The 22871-nt window shown below is 39.0% G+C and overlaps 1 protein-coding gene across 1 annotated transcript; it reads right to left on the reverse strand.

Annotated features, from left to right (window-relative positions):
- Positions 1-4689: 4689 nt before the first annotated feature.
- On the reverse strand, positions 4690-21355 carry gyg2 (glycogenin 2). Its single transcript, XM_067582873.1, has 9 exons — positions 21064-21355; positions 18833-18971; positions 18385-18559; positions 15098-15260; positions 13270-13396; positions 12271-12445; positions 10435-10536; positions 8041-8160; positions 4690-6485 (listed from the first exon to the last, which is right to left on the reverse strand). Exons 1-9 carry the CDS (start codon positions 21068-21070, stop codon positions 6360-6362), a joined length of 1134 nt encoding a protein of 377 aa, XP_067438974.1. The 5' UTR covers positions 21071-21355; the 3' UTR covers positions 4690-6359.
- Positions 21356-22871: the final 1516 nt, after the last annotated feature.

Genomic DNA, 22871 nt, shown 5'->3' on the forward strand with positions numbered 1-22871 from the left:
CCTGTGGCTTTGGTATTCCCCTGATGTTTTATCTAGCGCTACTAGCAGGCCATGACTTATGTTGTGACTTATGTTGTGAAATATTTCATCATCTACCAGATGGGCTAGCACCAAATTAGTACAGACATTTGTGGTTGTCAGATTATGAGTCCTTGTGACTCTAACAACAACTAACAACATTATACCTGTTAAACATCAGGTAAAGAGTATAATATTGTAAACATTTGCATGCAAATGTTAGCATGCTGATGTTAGCACTTTGTTCAAAGGGCCACTGTGCCTGAGAACAGCTTCACAAAGCTGCCACCTTAACTGTAGACACTCCATCAATGTTGCAGTCATGTGTGACTGATTTCTTTTCACTTTTCACTTAATAGCAAAAGCACAGCCCCCCCCCCAACTCAGCGCTTTATAACTCTAATCACTGTACATCAACAACAAATGCAGGAAAGATATAACATGATCTTTTTTGTGCAGAGGAAATGATGCAGGTGTACATCAGACACTCAGTCCTCCGTTATTGAAAGGTCGATCTTGCAAAATTAGATTTTTTTAGAGTAATGGAACACCACTTAAGATAGTAGTGGGGAGTGCAGAGTCAGACGGTTTGTTAAAGGGTCACTCGCTCAGAGACTACAAATTCATGACAGAGAGCCTGTGTTTCAAACTGGAGAGTGGAGTTTGAAAGATGTGGCCGTTTACTAGCCAGAGCGAGTCTCACGTAAGACATAATGAGTTACATTATGGGAAATGTAGGCTCAGGCATTTTTGGATCTTGACACATACAAACAACTAAGCATCTGGAAATATCAGCTTCTGCTGCTTTGATTTCCAATAAGATTATTTCTGCCTCCAGAGCAGCTGTTTCTCTAAAACGATTGAACAAACTGCAGTCATGTCTTACTGGAACAAACATCACTGGGCATATGAGATCGAAATATTATGTATGAAAAATTGGTGTGTGTGCCATTTATATACATATAATCTAGGTGGAGAGATACTGCCGTCAATTAAAGGACCAGTGTGTAATATTTAGAAGCATCTAATGGTGACATTGCAGATTGCAACGAAATGAATACCCATCCCTTCACCGTCCCCTTCCAAGCGTGAAGGAGAACCTATGGTGGCCACAAAACTTGCGAAAGGCCCTCGGTAGAGCCAGTGATATAAAGGGCTCATTCTAAGGTAATGAAAACACAACATTTCTTATTTTCTTTGGATTATACACTACTTCAAACATACTTATGAATATTATATTCCATTTCTGCCAAGTCCATTCCACTTAGATGCCACTAAATTCTACACACTGCACCTTTAACCTTGAACTCATGTCAGTCCCCGTACTGCATATGCCTGGATATAACTGTCTCATGTTTTAAATTTAGCAATTCTAGCCCTTGATGAAATGTTTCCAATAGGCTATAAATTATTGGCCAAGTGGACAAGGTGAAATCGGGGCCCAGTTTACCCATTTTAAATCCATGTAGTGCATATCAACCCATATGCGGCCCACATCGACATGTTGCAAGTATATCCAAAATATTTTTTTTAAAAGTTAATTTTTTTGAACCCTAAATGAACTGTACCAGACTTATTGTACTTATTTCTGTGATTATGTGTAACTTATCATTTGGCCTTTGATTATTTTGGACTGCCACATTGGTTAATTAAAATCCATTTTTGCTGCATGTGTTGACACACTTCATCAATCCCTACTTGTAATTACCACCGGGTGGCTGACATAAGTGACTTCTCCCTGTTGACAGGTCATATTTACGCTAAATCACACACGACATGAAGGCAGGATTAGACTCCAGCCTGCCAGCTAATCATTACAGGAGCTGATTTCACAGATTCAACCTGAGAGGAGAGCTGAACAGTCGACTCAGCTGCTTTTTTTTTTTTTTTTTTTTGCTGGAATAGAAACTCTCTGCAACTCTAGCACACAGTAGAACCCCCAAATAAAGATATCACTGTTTCTTCTGTTGTCAGTTATCCTGGGTTAGAGGCTGTGTTTAACAGCGTTATTTCAAAAATGTCAGCATCTGCAGGAACTGATCTGTGATTCCTTTTGCATTTTCAGAGCTTAATGAATGAGGCGGTCAAGGGGAACCAGAAACTTATCCCAGATTGGTGCTCACACTTTAATCTTGATGAATCAGAGTCAAGCGGGAGCCGCTCAGCCATGTGCCAGGTTGTCTTTCAAAGCAATCATCATAAGGCCTTTTCACTGACAGCACAGTCTCAGCCTGAGCTCACCTCCTGCCATTTGCTTTGTATTCACCACAGTATCTTCCATCGCTGTGTCACAACATTATGGGAGGAATGCCTATGAAAATGACATGCACCGTGTGCCCAGTGGATAAGGATCACACAGCATACCGTTGACTGCAGTCAGGCATCTATTAATCTGTGTTCCTGCTGCCATGATGGGCAGAGTTGTGAAGGAAGAGCCACAGTGCCCCCTGGTGGTAAATTTAACACACAAATTTAAGAAATCTGAAGTCACAAGAACACAATCTATCTATGTGAACTCACGTTTGTATTTCCCTCCAGAAAAGCAACATCTTTTCCAAACAATAATGCTGGATGGGTGCCAGAAGTGACAGTTTGTGCCTCATTCATCATACAACACAAGCAAGAGTACACATCTGTTACACTAGTGATGTGCATGCTGTGGCTCAGTGCAGGCTCTGTTTGCCTGGTGACACTGCTAGTCAGCTATGAGGCTGCTTTGTTGTTGGCGTGTTTTGGGTTTAGCGTCGCTGTTGTATTGTTCAGATTCAGTTTGTGATGAGATGAATTATTGCCATTTATGACTCCCACATGCTTGCAGGTGGTGATGTTCTGCTGCTGGCTGCTCAGTTTGCTGCTGAGTCTGAGTGTTATCTGAGTATTCATTTGCGGTGTATCTTTATTCATTGCATTGCTATGCATGATAAATTAGGTTCATGTAGCTGTTGAGCTAATGTCTTGTGTTTACCTTGTTAATGTCCAAGTGATACATGTAAATCCTCTTTATGGGATGCACTGGTTCTGAGCAACTTTTCCTCTGATGGATTTGTTTGAGGGGTTTTCTATCTATTAGCTCATGTGCTATTTAGCTGATCACTAGAGAATATTTTACTCACCTTTGTTTTATGGTTGTTCACATCATAGTGGAATCCATAGCTGAACTCCTACTCAGTTCTAATTTGGTTAGCTCTAATTTTTCAAGTGTGTCTTAAAACAACAGTCAGGTGTCCATATGAACAGTGAAAGATGTTTTCCTGGCTGTAATCATTCCTCCTGTTCATACTGGCTATTAAAAGATCCTTCAAATGTGCTTTCAATGTAAGTGATGGCGGCCAAAATCCACAGTGTGTCCACACAGTCATTTTGTGCAAGAATGCATTTAAAAGTGTATCTGATGCTTATATGAGGCTTCAGCAGTCTGAGTTAGTCATATCAAGTGGATATCTGCCACATTTTTAGCATCAAATTCCCTCTTTATGTTTCCTCAGACAGTGTTTCCCTATTGAGCTGTGGTGGAAGTAAAGTAACAAAAAGAGGGACTTTGGCACTAAAAAAACTGTAACGTTGAAAGATATCTACTTGATTTGACTCTATTGGACGCTGAAGCTTCATATTAGCTTCAGATAAACTTCTGATAATAATAATAATAATAATAATAATAATAATAATAATAATAATAATAATAATAATAATAACAATAATAATAATAATAATAATGGATTACATTTATATAGCACTTTATCTTGATACCTAAAGCACTTCACAGTGAAGGGGGGAAACTCACCTCAACCATCACCGATGTGTAGCACCCACCAGGGTGATGCACGGCAGCCATTTTTGTGCCAGAGAGCTCACCACACATCATCTTGAGGTGGAGAGGGAGGGAATCACTGAGCCAGTTACACTGGGGGATGATTAGATGGCCAGATGGAGAGAGCCAAGTTGGAAATTTTGCCAGGACACTGGGGAACCCCCTACTCTGAGCAATAAGCACCATGAGATCTTTAATGACCACAGTGAGTCAGGACCTCGGCTTAACGTCTCATCTGAAGGACGGCATCTCCTACAGCACAGTGTTCCTGTCACTGCACTGGAGAATTGGAGAATGGCTGTCAGCACATACACATAACACATAGATTGGCCAATTCCACCAGGATTTTTCTACAAAATAAAGCCAACGCCATGAGTCATTTGAGAGATGCTACAGTTCTACTTAAAGTCATTAAGCTGGATGGATGTTAACTGGTGTTATTTCTGCTTTAAAAACAAACAAACTGCAGGTCTGTAAAATTAAATTTACAGTTATATCCCATGGAACTCTCAGCAGGAACACTGTCTGATTTTATTACAGTGCTCTCATATTTCCTTTCAGCTCACAGTTGATGTTTTGGGAATTGCAACTGAGCAGGGAGAGAGTTTAACACCAGTGAATCCACTGATACATTTTCACATCAATTTCATCATTTAATATTATTAGATAGCAAATCAATTCTGCTGCCTGTTTTATAAAGTCCCACTTGTGCATTCATGTAGATAACAGGATATTCAGTTTGATTCCAGTTAGCTCACATGCTGTATGTAAAGTGTTTTGCTGGATATTCACTTATTCAACAGCTGATATTAATATAATTATATAGACTGAACTGATACAAGAAGCTTGATCTCCTCAAAGCATTAAAATAGTCTCTTTCACAGAGTTTCCCAGTTTATTAAACCAATTTTATGCATAAAAGATTATTGAAATATTACATTTATTACAGTGATGTTAGAGAGTGAAACAAGTGCTGCTGTGGTCTTTACATTAAACTGACCGCATTGTCTTCAGATTTGTGTCGGATTGAAAGTGATATAGGAATTTTGAAATGCCCTGAGTTTTACATAAAAGTGACCATGGAGGTGCTTATTCAGACTGACATGTTAAATTGCCACCAGATTAAGATAAAGAGGGCCATGTCTGACAGGGGCTTTATGAACAGAAGCCACTTTTATACAGAGATCCCGCAAAATTGCTGTAAAGAAGACCCTTGCTTTTTTACACTGAACCGAACAGAGCCGGCATAATGGTGCCCCTATGTGTGATTTTAGATAGCATGCTGGCGTCCTGGAATCAGGGGTGTGACATGTTACAGCGTCGGTGTCCAGTGTGTGTAGTCCCACCATGCTGGCTGTCCATTTTACACAGACATTGATCCAGCAATGTGATTACTTCTGCCACCAGCTTAATGATGGAATAACAATGCCCCCCCATTCCATGTTCACACCTTTTATCCAGAACAGCGAGGCGGACTAACAGCGCAACATTCCGGCCTTGAACAGGCTGCGTAAAAGGGGCTAGAGTCTACAGTATATAGTTTGTCCACCAAGATGAGTTTATTTTTTACACTGTACACATCTTGGTCTCAATACCTTAAAGATTCCCTCCAGACATGTTTCAAGATATGCAGTAAGTCCAACTTTCCACATCACACTTGTGTAAGTTGCATACTAAATCAGGATTGGCTCCAGACTAGTTGTGATGTCACAAATCATGCACACTCCTTAAACTCAGATTTAAAGCTAGAGTGTGGGACTTTTGTCTCCCCCTTTTGGCAGTGACAGGAATTACAAAAACTGTCGAGCGGTGCTTACATCATAGGCTCTGCCGTAGCCTAGTCCTTCTCTACTGTTGCGGCTGTAAAACGGTGGATAAATTGTTTTGAGCATCATACAACCCCCATGAAATGACTAATTTCACTATCAGAATTGGATCCATTCGGTCCAATAACATTTGGAAAGTCTAGAAGAGCCGCACTTAAATTGTTTTATCCCCATTCAAGCTAGCAGAGAGCTATCTGGAAGTTAGCTGCTCAGGCGGCAGAAGTCTCTAGTGTGCTCTGCCCATATAGCATGTGCAGTATGCATTCATCCAGCCAGCACCGTGGCATGTCAAACCTGACACCAGATTAAAAACTCTGTATTCTGGGAAATACAAAGGGATTTACCTGGAGGCGAAAGGCTTAATCAGCATTGTATGAACTCATTTGGCAAGGGCTTGAATGTAACAGACGCTCATTTATATGTAAAAGTTCCACACTGCAGGTTTACGCTGAGCTCAGAGAAACTCTCTCCCTTCAGCACATGAATGTGAAAACACTCTTCTAGTGTACAATTTTGGAGTGGAGGGTGACTTTAATATCAGCTTTAAGGGATCCTTATCAAAAGTGTGTTTAAGTTATGTGCTATGTTTAAAAAATGTATTCAGAATACTTTTTTTAACTCTCAAATCATCAGTAGATGTATCAGTATCAGTATCAGTAGATGCCAGTTAATAAAGGTCATGGGTCTGTTTAAGTTACAGAGGTTTTCTAATCCAGGAAGCGGTCCAGCATCCTCTGGATATTCTGGAAGGAGTCTCTGCCCAGGTACTCGGCCTGTCCTGCCTCCCACTGCCTGCGGTGCTCCATCCGCACCGCCTCCGTTTCAGCAGCCGTCTGCCATGATGAAGTAGAAGAATAAAAAATCAATCTTCAAAAGAATTTATCTCTAGAAAAATCACACTCTCTTTTCAGTCTGGATTTTAGTTTCAAGCTCTCATCTTTATGCACAAATACAATGTGCAGTTGAGCATATCAAATTTGAGAATTGGTAGATTTTTTTCATTCCTTTTTGCTCATCTTAAACTCATTCAACTAACCTGTGTCTTACTAGTATCACATTCAATATCATATTTTCAACTCTGAACTGTATGGAGTTTCAAAACAGCAGCATTGAGCTTGGAAGAAAGATAAAGAATGGTTTCTTAATGATTAAAATGATTTACTAACAGTTTTGTTCATTACATTTATAAGTAATAATATTAATGACATTTATGATCTTTTAGTTAGCGTACATCAAGTCATTAGTTTCAACTTATAAATCGTCTATAAAGAGTGTTACTGGGGAAATGTTTGGGGTTTGGGTTCACTATTAAGTGCTCAACATATTCAAAATATAACGATGTATAACAAAATTAGCAAGTGTTTCATTAAATGCAAGTCACATATGAGGAATTCAGCCTTTTCAAATTTTTCATAAGAGAAAAAATTCAGGTTCTGTCACAATCTTGACATGATGGCACACCGTCTCCAGATGAAGGCTTGTAATAGAAGTCCAGTCTGCTGTGCGTGAAAAGGCAGTTCTGCTGAGTTGGGAGTTGACCCTGAGTGAACCTAAGTCTGCCTGATTTAATAGATCCCCAAATCCCTAAACATCTTCCCAGTTCACCTCTGATGTTTTGAAACCAACAGTACAGAATAGACGTGGAGTAAAGAATCACTTTGTTCAGTTCAAGCATTCATAGTCACTGACTATGTAACTTTGAAATGCATTTTTCACAAAATGACTATGTCGACATTCTGCGGATTTTGGCCTCCATCACTTACATTGACAGCACATTTGAAAGGGATCTTGTAATAGCCAGTATGAACAGGAGGAATGATTACAGCGAGGAAAACTGTTGCTTTAGGACACACTTGAAAAACTGCGAACCTATCCTTTAATGCTCATTTTCATCCTCTATGTGAATATTAGGAGTTGGTTCATCAAGATAAACAGTAGGTGACGCCAATTCTCCAGTCGGTGCTGTTAAACGTCATTCGGTGCGAGTTGACATAATTAAAAGAGCATCATTTCAGTTTGTTTCGTGTATTCATTTGAGGAACATTACAGTCTCCTCGTTGTTCCACACAGATCTGATGTTTTGTCTCTTCGGTGGATGCTTGAGTGACGTTTAAGTTGTTTCATGTACATCATCATTTATTCACTAAGTCTGTCATCGTTGCACTTTGTCGCATTTTCTGTATCTCTACAGTACGCTGACTTTTCCTCAAACCTTTAGACAGGCATAAAAACGATATTTCAGATAAGTGCATGAATGTGTTTCTATAGTGCAATGGGGACTATGGGGCCATTATTACATGCTTTAACAAAATCCAGTAGTGAATCTCATCCATTGACATCTACTGGAATGAAAGTGGTACAGGAGTCAGAGAGGAAAGGTTTACGTACAGGGTGTGTATCAGTGTCAGTGGCATGGCTGCCCTCTGCACCCAAAGGTGAATCCTGGAACCCCGTCTGCTCCGGTGTTTTTGACTCATCCTCCCATGGTGTGCTACCTGCGTGGGAAGACTACAAACACCACACAGTTATGTCACACTTCATGTACCACAGTGCATGCTGTACACTTGTATAGGAGCAACACGATGTGTAGCTGAAAGTGTGAAATCATACAGTTGATGAGTCAGTTTCAATTCAGTCTCAGTCTAACTGTGTGAGTGCTGCTTGATAACACTGTTGATGTACTGTAATTTCACTGCTGCTGTCGTACTGGAGGGCGTGGGGTCTATTCAGGCTAATCTTACAAGCTTGTATAAACACAATGCATCAAGTTGAAATGAATTTAACAAATGACAGAAATGCAATGAGAAGCTCAGAGGCCTGTGGCAGATAATAGATTCTGTGTCCCTGTCCTTTTTTTTTTTTCTTCTTCTTTCTGCTGGAGTCAAATGCAGTCAAGCGGAAATACTCATAAATTAACAGTCTCATCTACTGGAACTAACAAGAGCCACTTGAGCTGCCTAATAACCCACCATAATAATCACCATGATATATTATAAACACAACCGGCTATGCTAATAGGGTCATTCATTAAGCCATTGATTAGCAAATATTTCTAATGACTACTTACTTGGCTTCACATAAAATGTGTGACTTTAAATGAACTCTTTTAAAGGACTTTTTTTTTTTTCTTTTTAATGGAAGCAGGCTAGCAGTTTCCTCTTGCCTCTTATCATTGTGCTAAGCTAGGCTTAAAGGTCCTGGATCTATCTCTGTAGATACTGGATACACTGAGATGAAACTGAGATCTATCTGAGTATGAATTTGATGACAAACAACTTCCCGAAATGTCAAACTGTTCTAATCAAGTTATAATGCCTGAGAATTATATTATTAACCATATTTTAATACCTTTTATGGCTGGCTCCAATAAAATATGTAATGCTATTCCTCATCAAATAAAACCAGGGATTTAAGTTTAAGCATATTATTCATATTTAAGTTGTTTATTCAGTGTAAAATATTATATCAAATAAATACCTTTACATATAGACAAAGGGAAGCCTCTGGGCTTGCTTCAGGCGCACTCGCACTGAGCCAAGGACGTAGTTAAAATGCCTTTATTTGTTAGAGCATATCAAAGTTAAAAAATATCACCAAAAGGAGAATGCCATCCAGTTTCAACCCACACTGGGTGTTCCTCAGGGCGCGGCTAGAAAGAGGAGTCAACCAGAGTGGAATGTCGTGATTCCCCATATAGATAATTAGTGGCAAGGAGGCTAAATTACACCAGCATATCACACAATAAATATGCTACAAGTAGGCTCTCTGGAAAAGAAGTTGATAGTCATTGTAATAATCATAAATTTCTTAATGTTGCCTCAAGAACTGTACATATTCTTTTACAAAAAAAGTAATATTTGGGGGTGGGGCATGTGGTTGGAGGTGGTTTGTGGGAACACTGACTGACTGTTAAGCCTTGCAACATTTAAAACAACACAGGTAGCCTACAGGCTTGTATATTTCAGTCCACCACTTTGCTCCAGACTGAAATATATCAACTATTGGATGGATAAATTTGGTGCCTGCACTTATAGTCCCCAGACGATGAATCATAATCATTTTGGTGATCCACTGACTTTACCTCTAGCGCCAACAGCTTATCCAGTGAAATATCTCTACATCTTGTGCAGACATTCATGGTCCCTAGATGATTAATCCTACTGACTTTGGTGATCCGCTAACATTTGTGGTTTTGAGTGGTCTCAACAAGTATTGGATTGAATTTCATTCAAATTTGGTTCAGACATTCATGTGACCTCACAGAGCTGCTAGCCTGGCTGTATGCTCTTGTTCCTCATTCCCAGGCGGTCACTGTGTAGATATGAATAGAAAAAGAAGACCTGCATGCATGTTTCATTGATGCGCTTTTTAATAGCTTTGCACCTACATGATGGTGATGATGCGTATAATTACTCTCCTTCAACCAGATATGAATGGAAATCAATGGCAGCCTGGAATAAATCTCAAATACAGCGGTGTGATTTTCATAATGTTTAACTGTAATGTGATATATTTGATTTACAGTAAATGGGCAAGAACTTTACAGTAAATGGGCAAGAACTCTGGTGCTTTACAGATTAACTGTAGAGTACTATGTCTGTTTTTATTCACATATATACACATTTGCATCTCTTAGTAGACTGAAAGTTCCATCATGTATTAGAGAGATGTATTGTCCAACAGTGACACAAAGAAAGATACAGTAAAGAGAGGGATGGAGTGTCCAGTGAAAAGAGATTAAAAAAAATATTAAGCTGATCAGTATTTGGTTTCTCAGCTCACCGTCTGTGGTTCAGCAGGTGGATGAAGTGAAATATGTGCGAGCAGTGAACTGGAACTGTCCAAGTTTTCTCTTAACAGCATCTTGGCTTCTCGTTCTTGGATCTGTAAAACAAGGGAGGATGTTTAGTGTTGGGACTACAACCAAGAGCAGGCCTGAGCAGCCATGTGTTGTGTTTGGCTGCCAGTCTGCAAGTTTATGTTGCAGCCAAACTCTGAAGCAGCTTATTTGACTGATTAACAAACGCTCAGCTAAAGTGGAAGAAGTCATGCTGAAGTGTTTGGAGTTTGGAATAAACAAGGCCCATGCTTGACTTACTGCTCTGTGCAGTATAACACTGCTGGACATTACATTTTAGAATCAGGTTGACTATAATTTCCTAAGAAGCAACTGATATAACTGTAAATTAATAAAAAAGGCTCCTGGAAAGGACAATGTAGTGTCATACTAATTCACATAATTGACATAACTGGCTCTGCCCTGTTTGTCTTGATTTACAGAAACACTTTGGGGGACGGTCAAATTTCTCCTTATTTACCAAAGGACAACACTGAGGTTTAGTGCTGGTTAAACAGAGGAAAAGCACTGCTGAAAATTCTGTTTGGGCTCATTCAGTATGTATTTTAAGCAGCACCAAATGTGGGAAGAGGGAATGGAAATTCATACAAATAGCTGCTGGACCTGATTAATTCATTCGATCACTAATGTTTTTGTTGAGCTGACGTCAAGCTAATAATTCTAGTAATACTTCTTGTGGGATGAATCCACGCCTGCAGTTCCATAAGTGTCTTCTCTTCAACCAGTATTCCAAGTTCAGCAGCAGAAAACACTTTACACTTCATTACCTCCCAGACATGTGCAACATGTTTCAAAACAGTCATGTTTTATTCAGGACTTATTTTTGGCAACACTTTATTCAATCTTAGTATATACTGAGCTAAATTGAAAAATTGTGGTGATTCAAAATTTTGCACCCAGACTGTAATTTCTGACCGTGATATTCCCCTTGGTGATAAAGTGTCATTATAAAATTATATGATCACTGGAAGGAATGATGTTGTGAAATTTAAGATTTTATTTAACAATTTTAGTTATATGTTTTGTCTGCATTTATATCATTTATTTAATAACATCATAATTCATGTAATATTGAACATGTTGGCTTTCCATACCTACTAAGTGTTGACCCCTCAGATTCTGTTTTGTGTATTAATTCACATTATTCTTTAGCCCCATTGCTATTCAACTGCCTGTAACAATTCAACCTCGCACACAATATTCTTTATTTAATTTATATGTTTTAAACCTTAATTTGAAATTCTTCTCAAGTATAAGAGCTTCTTGCATTTATGCTTAGCCTTGTATAAAGCTGTGGGATGTATAAATGCACCTGGGATTCAGAACTGGAGAGGATGAGATAGCAGGGATACATTATTTAAGTGAGCAAACAGAATGAAAAATCAGTTTACCTTACATTTATGTCCATTGATGACAGGTAAAGCTCTTTTGCAGTGTTTACAATGATTCTTGTATGAAAATATATTGGGGGAAAAAGTCAGTGACTGACTTATCATTGCACCACTAGTCGCTATTGCGGATTCAGCCCCTGTAAGAACTGATGTAATTTAAAGAAATGGTAATGCATAATGAATAAATAATTAAAAACCATTTGCAGACTGTGTGTCATCACAACCTTTAAGTTATACTGTATGTGTGGTCGCATATGATATAATCACATGTTCATTCTAGCATAAAGCTGTAGCTGTGCAGTAAGTAAGCAACTCTGCAACCAATCAGAGAGAGCTGATAAAGCCCTAAGATCACATGGGTGCTCATACTTGTGTTTGACTGAGATGTGTCACTGGGAGAGATGCTGTTTGACTGAGGTATTCCTTCCACCACAGGGAGACAAAATGCTCCATAGTGTGTGAATGGCCGTCCTCCCTCTGGCTGTCCGAGCTCCAGGGTTTAGCTGCTCCCACGAAGTGGATGATCTTTGCATTGTGGCCAAAACTGCAGGAACAAAAGGTATGTTTGTACAGAGATGACGACTTTTAGTGGCAGTGGAAATCATTTCTGCTGTACTGTGATGTACTGCTAAAAACCTCTTTGGAGGGAGAAAGTCTGTCCTAAAATAACAGTCATACCCAAATGAACATGGACACACATCTTACTGTAATCATTCCTCATGAATGACAAACAAGCTATTTTGTCATTTAGTTTAGAGGACTGGACAGTGTGCTGTGAGTGCATACTTAGCTATAGGACATCATCCTGTATGAACTAATTCAGCTGAGAACTGTTTCCAAAACTATTACATTGTGAATTGTAATAGTGATAAAACATACATTGTGTGAAATGATTGTCTGTCAGACACTTATTGAACATTGTGCACTAGAAAATGGACTGTAATCTTAATATATATTACTATAATTATATAATATTGAAAGCACTCCATCATTTTACACATTAAGTTTAGTTCACCAGTCATGGTTAGTACTATTCAGTCTGAAATTGGTTGTGTAATGTCTTGTCTTATCTAATGCAGAAAGAGCACATGAAACATCACAATATTTGAGAAAAGCTGCTGGAAAATCAAACATTTTTGGCTGCAATAACCACAGAAAAAACTGTGAAATCCTGGCTGGACTGATAAGTTGGTAAATAAAACTTTCAACCCTGACTAAGACAAATATGTTGAGACTATGACAGTGACTATGAATTTATCTCATGGTGTGTGTCTAATCCACAAATACAAATCTGTAAACAGACATATTCACTCTCCGCTCAGTGTAACAGGATATGGCCTCATACTGTGCAAACACACACACACTCACTGTTGGAAAGCAGGGAGGTAGCTGTACAGTGAGTTGGCACTGAGGTTGTAGATAAACGGCAGGTGTTTTCTGATGTCCTCCACCGGCCAGCCACTGAAGAAAGAGTTCAACAGGCCCTGGTCTCCTCCTGACAGTAAGCCACACAGAACATGAGATTAAGTATTATGGTATTGATTTTTTTACACAAATTATTGCCTCCACTGCTAAAGCTTAAAGTAATGATGTCCATAAAGCCAACAGAGAGTTGGGGTTGAAATCCTGTGTAGTACCCTGATACACTGTGTTAACATATTGTTTTATTGACATGCATTTCAGTTAACAAATGTATATGGGCTGCCTCAATAATCTCTGGTGTATAATTAGTGTGAATGCTGATAAACATTCATTTATTGTTCTTCCGTATGTTTTTCAATCGCTAACTACTTCTCCATACTTTCAACTACAGAAACCGTTCAAATATCAAAATGTTCAACTCTTCAAGGAAATTTATTCTCTTACTTTTCTTCCTTCTAGCATATTCCAGTGGTTATATATATATATATTTCTAAATATTAAAACTAAGTATTCATACTTCATGGACAGGTGTCTCTATCGGAAATGCTTAACATATTAAAACATGGAACTTATAGCACCACCATGTGGTCAATTATTATGTTTTTTATGTTTTGGCTAATAACTCATGAACCGTAAGGCCTATCAAAACAATATTTGGACAGAATGTTCCTTGGATGATGCCGACTAGACTGATTTGTGACTGATTTTTTGGTAAAGACATTTTAGCTTCATCTAATCTTCACCAAACTTGGTACATACCATTTTTAGATGACCCCGAATAAAACTTGTGAGTTTGTTTCTGGATATCATTTACCGTTTGTCTGTAATTGGTTACCAAAATTTTGAAGGTGTGGCCTGATGCCCATATCGAGCCATGACTCTTCAATATTGAATTGGGTTGCAACCAAATTTCGGAATGTTGTACATGTCGCCACACTGCACAAGTGCGTAACATTTGTTACAATTCATTTGATACAACTCAGTGTGTGTTTGTGTGTGTAGTGGAGTAGCTGTAGCCCTGCTGTGTGTCTGTGTGTATTAATGAATGAATTAACTGGAAATGTGCAGAATATGTCCCCTTTAAAATAAAAAAGGTCTTACCGACTGACTGACTACATGCTCCTTGTGAATTTACGTTTTAATATAGTAAGAGATTCCACATGTAATGTACCAGAATTATCTGATATAAAAGGCACATTTTGTGTGCTGCTGATTCAAAGAACTGACACCTTTCTTTTCTTTCTAAATTCCAGTTCAAGCACTGACTGCAACACACAATAACTCTTTGAAACTCCAAACCACAAGACCAATCCTTTACACTTGGTGTTACAGTTACTTATAAAGAAACTAGTCTAAAGAAGTTTGATGTTTCCAGCCCATCTTCCACATTTGTGCTGTCAGAAATGACAGACCAGCAAGAGGTGTGCTTCTTTAATCGGAAGAAGAAAGGATTTATATTCCAGACCGCAAGCAAGTGGTCAAAATTTCAGACTGGTTTTGACAGGTTATCAAAAATGAGTGTTCATCAATCTTCATATGTTCCCAGGTGTTATTGCCAAAACAAGTGTCTACAGTGAACAAATGGATCATTTTCATTCATTCTAAGACAGACAGACAGACAGACACACAGAGAGAATACTAAGCTATGAACAAACACATCCTCTCACCTCATCTTTAAATTTTGTATGAATGTATTCCGTCGAGTTGTCAGTATTCGGAGCACACAGTGTTCTCTGCTTGTTAGCCTGAACTCAAACATGTAGTCATGTCTCACCATCAAAGCTGCCGTGCTGCTGTGCGTGATCCAGGAGCATGGCGTGGGTTTGCAGGGACGGTCTGAAGACAAACACGCCTGAGTTGAAGCAGTCGGGCCAGCCGGGATCAGGAGCGGCTGACAGCTCGTCCCTCTCGAACAGCTCGTCCACGTTACACAGCACCTGAAAAGGGAAGAGGTCACAGGTTCATCCGATGTGCAGGTGTGTGCATAGAGACCCGTTTGGGATGAGACAGTCCCAGATGGTTCCCATAAGAAAGCTTAGGGAAGCCACTGTCACATCTGCCACTTGTCCAATTTCATTTTCAGTGGGTGCATCTCTCTCCACGTGGGTCTACTGTAAATGTTTTCTTGTTTTTGTTGAACCGTCCCTTTACATCTGACTATTCCATGCTGGAACAGGTTTTTAATATTGTAACAACGCCTGTAAAAGCCTCTAACAAAAATAATAATTACCAGGATAAAAAACATTTTGACCTCACACAATTCACATTACAGTTTTTTATGTTTGCACGGTTCAATACTGAGACCTCACCTTCAAAACTCTTCATACAGTCGACACAGCAGCAACAATTATGGAGCAAACTGTGACACATTTGTGTTGTTTTCACACAAAAAGGCATTCAGTGACTACAGCCTTCAAATTTCCTGAATACTTTTCTCACTCAAACACAAACAAAGCAATAAAACGCTTCATGTAGACAGCAATCTGCTAAATCATAACCACCAACCAACCCCCCACCAAAAACAAGAGCAAAGAAAACAAAGGTGATTCCCATTTTAGCTGAAGACCTACCCAAGTGTTTCCAGTGTTGTTGCCATCTATATAAAAGGAGAGTTAATGTCAGGTTGCATGCCAAGATTTTTTTCCTCTATATTTGGCACAAGACAACATTAGGTGTCACGGTGATGAGAACTTGTGGCCAAATGCAGCAGACAGGATGGAGTAAAGTATTTTTTGTTGTGAGCATTTTTGTACAATTTTCTCTGTATTAGATAATATTCAGCAATATTCTAAAGTACTGTATTGATACTGTATTACAGTATTATATAGTACTGTATTTACATTTACACAATATACACATTTCTTAAACTATCAACCATTAAAAAACTACATATACACAATAAAACAGTGATTTCACTTCACAGACTGCCATAAAAAGATCATCATGTGCTGCCTGTTGTTAGTGTTTTTATCTCAGTGTGTCTGATTGACACATGAGTTGTTGTGTTCATATCTGACGGCAGGATTTGCTTTTGTGTGTATAATGAGCTGCTGTGTGTGTGTTGATAAAGCTGACTGTTCAAAGAGTTAGGGTTAGGGTTAGGGCCAGGGTTAGGGTTAGGGTTAGGGTTAGGGTTATCATGGAGTACATTTACATGCACATAGTTATTCCAGTTTTTAGTTTTATTGTAGTGTTGATGTTTCAGTGACTACTGATGTAACTTGAGTTGTGCAGGAGGCATCTAGATGATAGACATGATCAGAAATCTGTCAGGAGTTTATGTAACACATTGTTCTGGTTTCTGTTGCAGTGACGAACAAGAGCTCATCCAGGTTTTCATGATGCTCCAACAACAGAATAGTCAATGACCGATTTCTCTCACTATCATTTCACATGTGTATCATCAGAGCAGGCATGACCTCGCTCTGTTTACTCAGCTCAGTCAAACATTTGTGCCCTTGCAAACACGAGAACATGTTTGCACTGACCAAACAGAGAACAAAGCTGCAGTAACAACATGCTCAAAAACATGCCTTTAACATCCATGATGAGTACTGACTTTAACAACATCACTGACCTGCACACACACGTTAGCCAACAGTTCAGAGCTTGAAAGAGACTGACACAATACTATGTGTTGACTCTGTGATAGTGATAGTGATCTATAGTTTGATCAATGAGCCAGCATGTTGATGTGCTATACAGTCATTTGTGCAATATTTGCTTTAGCATAGCTTTACTCGGGTTTTTCTAGGAATGATTCCATTAAAAAGTGATCAAAGCTGCTGTAGTGAGGTTTGTAATGCATGGAACAAAACAAAAAATGAACACATGACTGAATAAGCTCTTTAAGGTAAGTAGCTTATGTGTATTATTGCAGCTTTTTATTGTTCTTGGCTGTTAGAGGCATGAAACCTGGAGTGAGTGGCATCACGCTTAATTCCATAAACATTTCTTCTCTAATAAAGCAATAAATAAAGTGGCTTTCTGAGAAGGTGCCACTACAAAGAAGTACCACATTTCTAAGTAAGTGCTCAGGAGTGTAGACACAAGTCAGAGGTCATGTCATGATTGCTCTCTAACTAGATGAAGCAGAACTGAACAGGATCAATAACAAAATACAAAGAGAGGAGCTCCTTTCTAAGGAAACATGATTGACAGAATAGCCTGCAGACATTTTGGAAAGTTCTTGAACTTCTCTCTTAGCCTATCAGATCACAAACATTAGAGGGAGAAGGTGTTTCATGTGCATGATGCTGAGACTGTCCTCATCAGAAAAACCACAGCAATAGTCATTTGTTGGTCAAAAGGCAAAGGAGGAAGTATGATGACTTCTTTAGGAGAAGGATGTGGTGGATGGTTGTGTGTATAAAGTGGCTGACACTGATATCTGCTGCATAGCCTCACCTGCTTGTCTGCAGTTCAACGTGACAGGCAAGCTGCACCAAACACAACCATCAACCATCTCTGCCTCTGTTTGTTCTCTGTTTGAAGAGAGCAATTTGCCTGCAGCTCCCACTTGGATGGCTAAAGGCATGAACCAAGCGTTCAGTGCATAGATAGAGTGGCGGGGAAGTCAAATAACTAAATTCAAATATCATTGGGGCATCACCTGATGAAGCACAAACTAATTATACTGTAGCAGTGTCAAATGAGCAAAATCTAGACAATTGATGCCAGGAGACAGAAAGTAGACATTGTCAATGCATCAAGAGAGTCAACAGTGAGTTTGAAACCTGTGAACTTGATGCTCAAATCGTGTTTACTCAGAAACTACTATGATTAGAGATGCCGCAAGTTCAACCAAAGAATTATTGGCTAAAATAACCCAAATCAAAATCTGATCCACGGGAAATATACTATATACTTAAAATTATTGTTTTAAAAGTACAACTCCAGTTGGCTTTTTTTGTTTTTTCAAGCAGGACACGGAACACTAAAGCCACTAAGTTTAGGATCTGACATTTCCAGTTTGTGTCGGACATCAGTCATCCTCTACTGAAGATCTTCACTCTCACTGAGAATCTACTTTACATACTGCTGTGTGTTCATTGAACTCACCAGCGTGTCAGCATCCAGGAATACACATTTACTGTACTGTGTCAGGGTCCAGCAGTGGATCTTGGTGAAGGTGATACCGAGCTCGGGACGTCCCAGCAGGGAAAGGTGGAGGCGGTCCTCACTGTCCATCACGTCCACCAGGATGACCTCATCAAACACGTTCTCGAGGGCGAGCCTGGTTAAATTAGGAGGAGATGAAATTATGTCGATATCAAACTCAGTGAGGAGGATCTAGATGGACATGAGATCTATTACTGATTCATTACAGAATTTTTGTATTTTGAGCCCCAAATGGCAGTGTGAGGTAACAATGTTAAGGACTTCAGTTCCCAGAAATCCTGTGAAGTTGATAACTATCACACCTAGAATTACATGGGAGCAGAGTATGAGCTGTGATAAATAATAAGAAATAAATGCTCTGGGAACAAATGACAGAAAAGAGATCCACCTCCACTCCTGTGAGACGTTTGTCGTAATCATGACGACGATGCTGCGAGTCGTCCCATGCCGCCGTAAACTGTTGGCCACCACTGTGGCTCCCATGCAGTAGGTGTCCGTGGTGGCCAAGGTGACGAAGGCCTCAGCAGCTGGTGACAGAACGGAGGATCAGACTGATTAACTGATATTACTGATATTGTAATTGAAGGCTTATGCAGTTTCTGGTTTTAGCTTTTTAGAGTTTCTTCTACTTCTCAGGTTCTATCTTCTTCGTGTTTTATGATTCCATTTTTTTAGTTGATAAGAAGTTCAGTCATTATTTAATTCCTGGGTGGCATGAATTGCAAATTTTAAACTTTGATCCTTATATTGTAAACATGCTGTGACCAGGTTTATTAATTGGACCATTTTTTGTCAGTTAGTATAAAATGAGTCGTAAACCACAACAAACTATGTCTGATGGAATAAATCACAATAAATAAATTGCATAAAAGCCTAGCGGCTGTCAATCAGCTCTGTAATACTTCTGAACTCAATTCAGGAATGCAATAGTGGAAACATTACCATTCACAAACAACTTTACAAATATCTCCAAAAAACAGCCACACTGAAGCTAATAGCTACTGAAAGGTCGCTGTGGTAATTTACTACTACTACTTTTGCATTCCGTCTGATCCACAGAGGAAGGCTGAGTTGTATCATGACATAATATTATCTGTTATGTATCAGTTACAGTCTCTGGTTATGGCCACACCATTAATAGGGACACACTCAGAAGTTATTGCAAGGGAAGTTCTTCAGAAAAAATAATTCCCACTGTGACATTTTGGGGGCTCAAGTACGTCTCGATGTCTTCATCAGTGGTTGGAATTCTCTCAGTTAGGCAACCAAGCTTTGGAATAAGACATTAAGTGGACCTTGAGTTAAAGGACAGGTTCACATTTTTTCCAGGTCTCTTAAAACAACAGTCAGCTGCCCAAATGAACACTGACAAATGTTGTTCTTGCTGTAATCATTCATTTTGTTCATACTGACCATTAGAGAATCCCTTCACAAGTTTTGTGATGTCAGTCCAGGGATTGTACCAGCGACCTTCCAGTCACAAGCCCTCAGTAGTTAGGTGTTATTAATTACACCTATGTCTGATGTGGTCATGGTCATGGTCATGGACACCCAACAGTTTGGAACCACTGGTTTATTGCATCAGAGTTTCCATGCAACAACAACTTTGCTGAAATTTAAAGACTGTGATATCCAAACGTCTGCCCATATCTGCTTTTTTAAAGCTATTTAAAGCCCTGGCATAAATGCTCAAACTCAGACGTGATGCTGAAGGTTCTGCTCCAAGAAGGCTCATGTGAAACATGAAACACCAACTGTAAGAAAACTTTTAAAAGCATCTTAACTTAACAGCATCTTAATAAGGCGCAAAGGGAAACAAGTCTGCTTATTCAGGCTGAAAAATAAGATGACTTGTGATGATGTCATTTATATTATGTTTGATCATTTTTTCCAGTGATGACAGAAATATTGTTTAGTGGTTTCCACCTGCTCTTTTGGGGCAATAACATTTTATTAATATTTTTGTTATTCATTTAGAAAAAAAGAACTTTTAATAACAGAACTACACCTTTCAAAAGCCACCATTTTTACCAAAGTTTAACATGAACTTCAGCGTCTTGAACTGCGTACAAGATCATTTTAAGATTCCGTCTCCCTCCGTGAGCCTCTATCTATAATGACATTTTCATACAAAGGCCTCTAAGGGTTGATTTTATGAATTCATTTCCATCAAGGTTTTACTATAATTGTAAAACTGGAACGTTAAGTGTGAAGTCCTGACAGCTGTGTCAGAGCTGGACTTTCCTGGCCTGCAGTCAGATGGAGAGCTATGTAACCTTTTGTCTGCAGCCATCTCTGGTCTGCTGCATGTAGTGTTTAATTTCAATTGGCACAAGTATGGAGGAGCAGGAGTCTATTCTGATTTCAAGTCAAACTGGGTCACTGCAATGTGTTCTATATAATTTAACAACTCTGAGGGGGGAGACATGAGAGATTTACAATAGTGTTCCCGATGTCCAGAGCTGAATTTGTGGTTGGCTTGTGTTTTATTTATTGAAGTTACTTAACCTTTGTAGAGAAGGTCAACTAGCAGTCCGAAGCACTTTTACTGCTCAATAGTAAATTTTGATCTTATAAAATTTCTAATCTAGATATTTTATGTTAAATAAATTTACCTACCTGACATTTTTGATGTCTTTGATATTCAAAAACTTCCCTCGTCCACGAAGAAGGTTATCAGAAATTTGCCGAACTTTTCTGCAGAAGGTCTCTTATAAAGTCTTCTGGCAATAGTCAATCACGAGGGTCCAGAAGAGTTGCATCTTCACACCGGCTGACACTGGAAGCTCTCCTGAGTGCTGACAGTTGTTTGACGCTGCAGCATGCAGTCACATCCCAGTCTGTTTTTAACGTCAGACTGAAGAGTGGAGTGAGAAGCCTGCTGCTCATCTGTTTGCTCAACTGGTCATTCAACTAGTAGAAAGTGAGCTTTGCCAAGTGTTGTGCAACAGGCTCGACCTTCACAAGCTGTTGTCCTGCCCCTCTACTGATAGCCCATAATGCACTGTGTTCACTTTCACTTTCCACATAAAACATAAAGCCACTGAAATCTAATTGAACCAATCTCATTGGACACTTTCATAAAACAATCCCAACTCACTTACTAGTTTTTTTTTAGAGCTTTCAAATGTATCGCATGGTCTTCATCAGCGGATGCAGTTTGATCAGTTGTCATGGAGATGGATGTGTTGACATGTGAGCCTAGTAGCTGTAAACCTTTAGGACTTGTCATCCATGTTGGCTTAAAGTTAAGCATGAAAAATATGTTTAAAAGCTCCAGAAAACTGCTAGTAAGTTGATCTTCAGTTGGGTTTGTTTTGTTAAACAACTATTTTCAAGGTTAAGAATGAACTGTTATGCTTGTTTTTACTACAACAAATTGCCTATATAGTGGGATAAAGCATACATGCAGTAAAAAATAGTAATCAAACATCACTGCCCTTCCTAAGTAGAGAGGAACTGAAAACATTTCCACTGAGTGGAATCAGAGATGTTCTGGTTAGTCATTGGAAGTAATTCAGTCTTAAAATTGAAGAATTGGTTGTGACACAGTCTTCTTGAAAAAATAAAGTGAATGTAGCTTCTGTCTGACCTCCACAGTCTGGATGTGAAAGTGTGATGTGCAGTCGCTCATTAAACACAGCAGGAATTACTTTCAATCATCAAACTCCTGATTTCTGTCACTGGAATGAGAAGAAATGCATCAATTCATATAAATCTGAAAAACATAATGCTATAAAAGAGGAATTTCAGCCAGGAAACCGAGCTAACAGATCAGCGGGGTGGTGGCGGCTCACCATCGGCCCCATGTAGGCAGTCCCTATTTCACATGCAGCTCAGAATATGATAGAAGCATAAGGATTTATGAAAGTAAAGTTGTTTTCATGGAGCAGAAGCTTATTTTCCACAGTTTGTTGTTGGAAAAGCTGATAACAGCACAGAATAGAAAGGACATCTAGCCGTCTGTTAACACTGGACCACATTCAGTTGAAAAAGTTTAGCATTTTCCTGGACAGATTTTGTGGCAAAAGCAAACATTATGGTTCACAAGTGAGGGGTCACCACAGTGATGAAGGCTTCTCTACTTCTGCCAACAACCTGGATTCATTCTGTCATAAAACAACATCCTCACAAAACAGCAGGCTGTCATAATGACCATGACTGGCCAATTTTGTAGCTGTTATCATTAATAGGCCGCTTTTAAATGCAATCATTATATCTAAATATGAATAAATACACTGCTAATGTAATATTTCGATCTAAATTGGTCACTTAATTAGTTAAGTTGACTTTTCTCTGACAGACTGGTTTGAAAGACATAACCATAGGACAAACTCAACAACAAGCAGCTGCTTTATTTATTCATTTTACTTATTTATTCATTGGTTTATTCATCAGGGACAGTGCACATTAATAAACATTGCTGT

Source organism: Thunnus thynnus, chromosome 24 (genome assembly GCF_963924715.1).
Source record: "Thunnus thynnus chromosome 24, fThuThy2.1, whole genome shotgun sequence".
Taxonomy (NCBI): domain Eukaryota; kingdom Metazoa; phylum Chordata; class Actinopteri; order Scombriformes; family Scombridae; genus Thunnus; species Thunnus thynnus.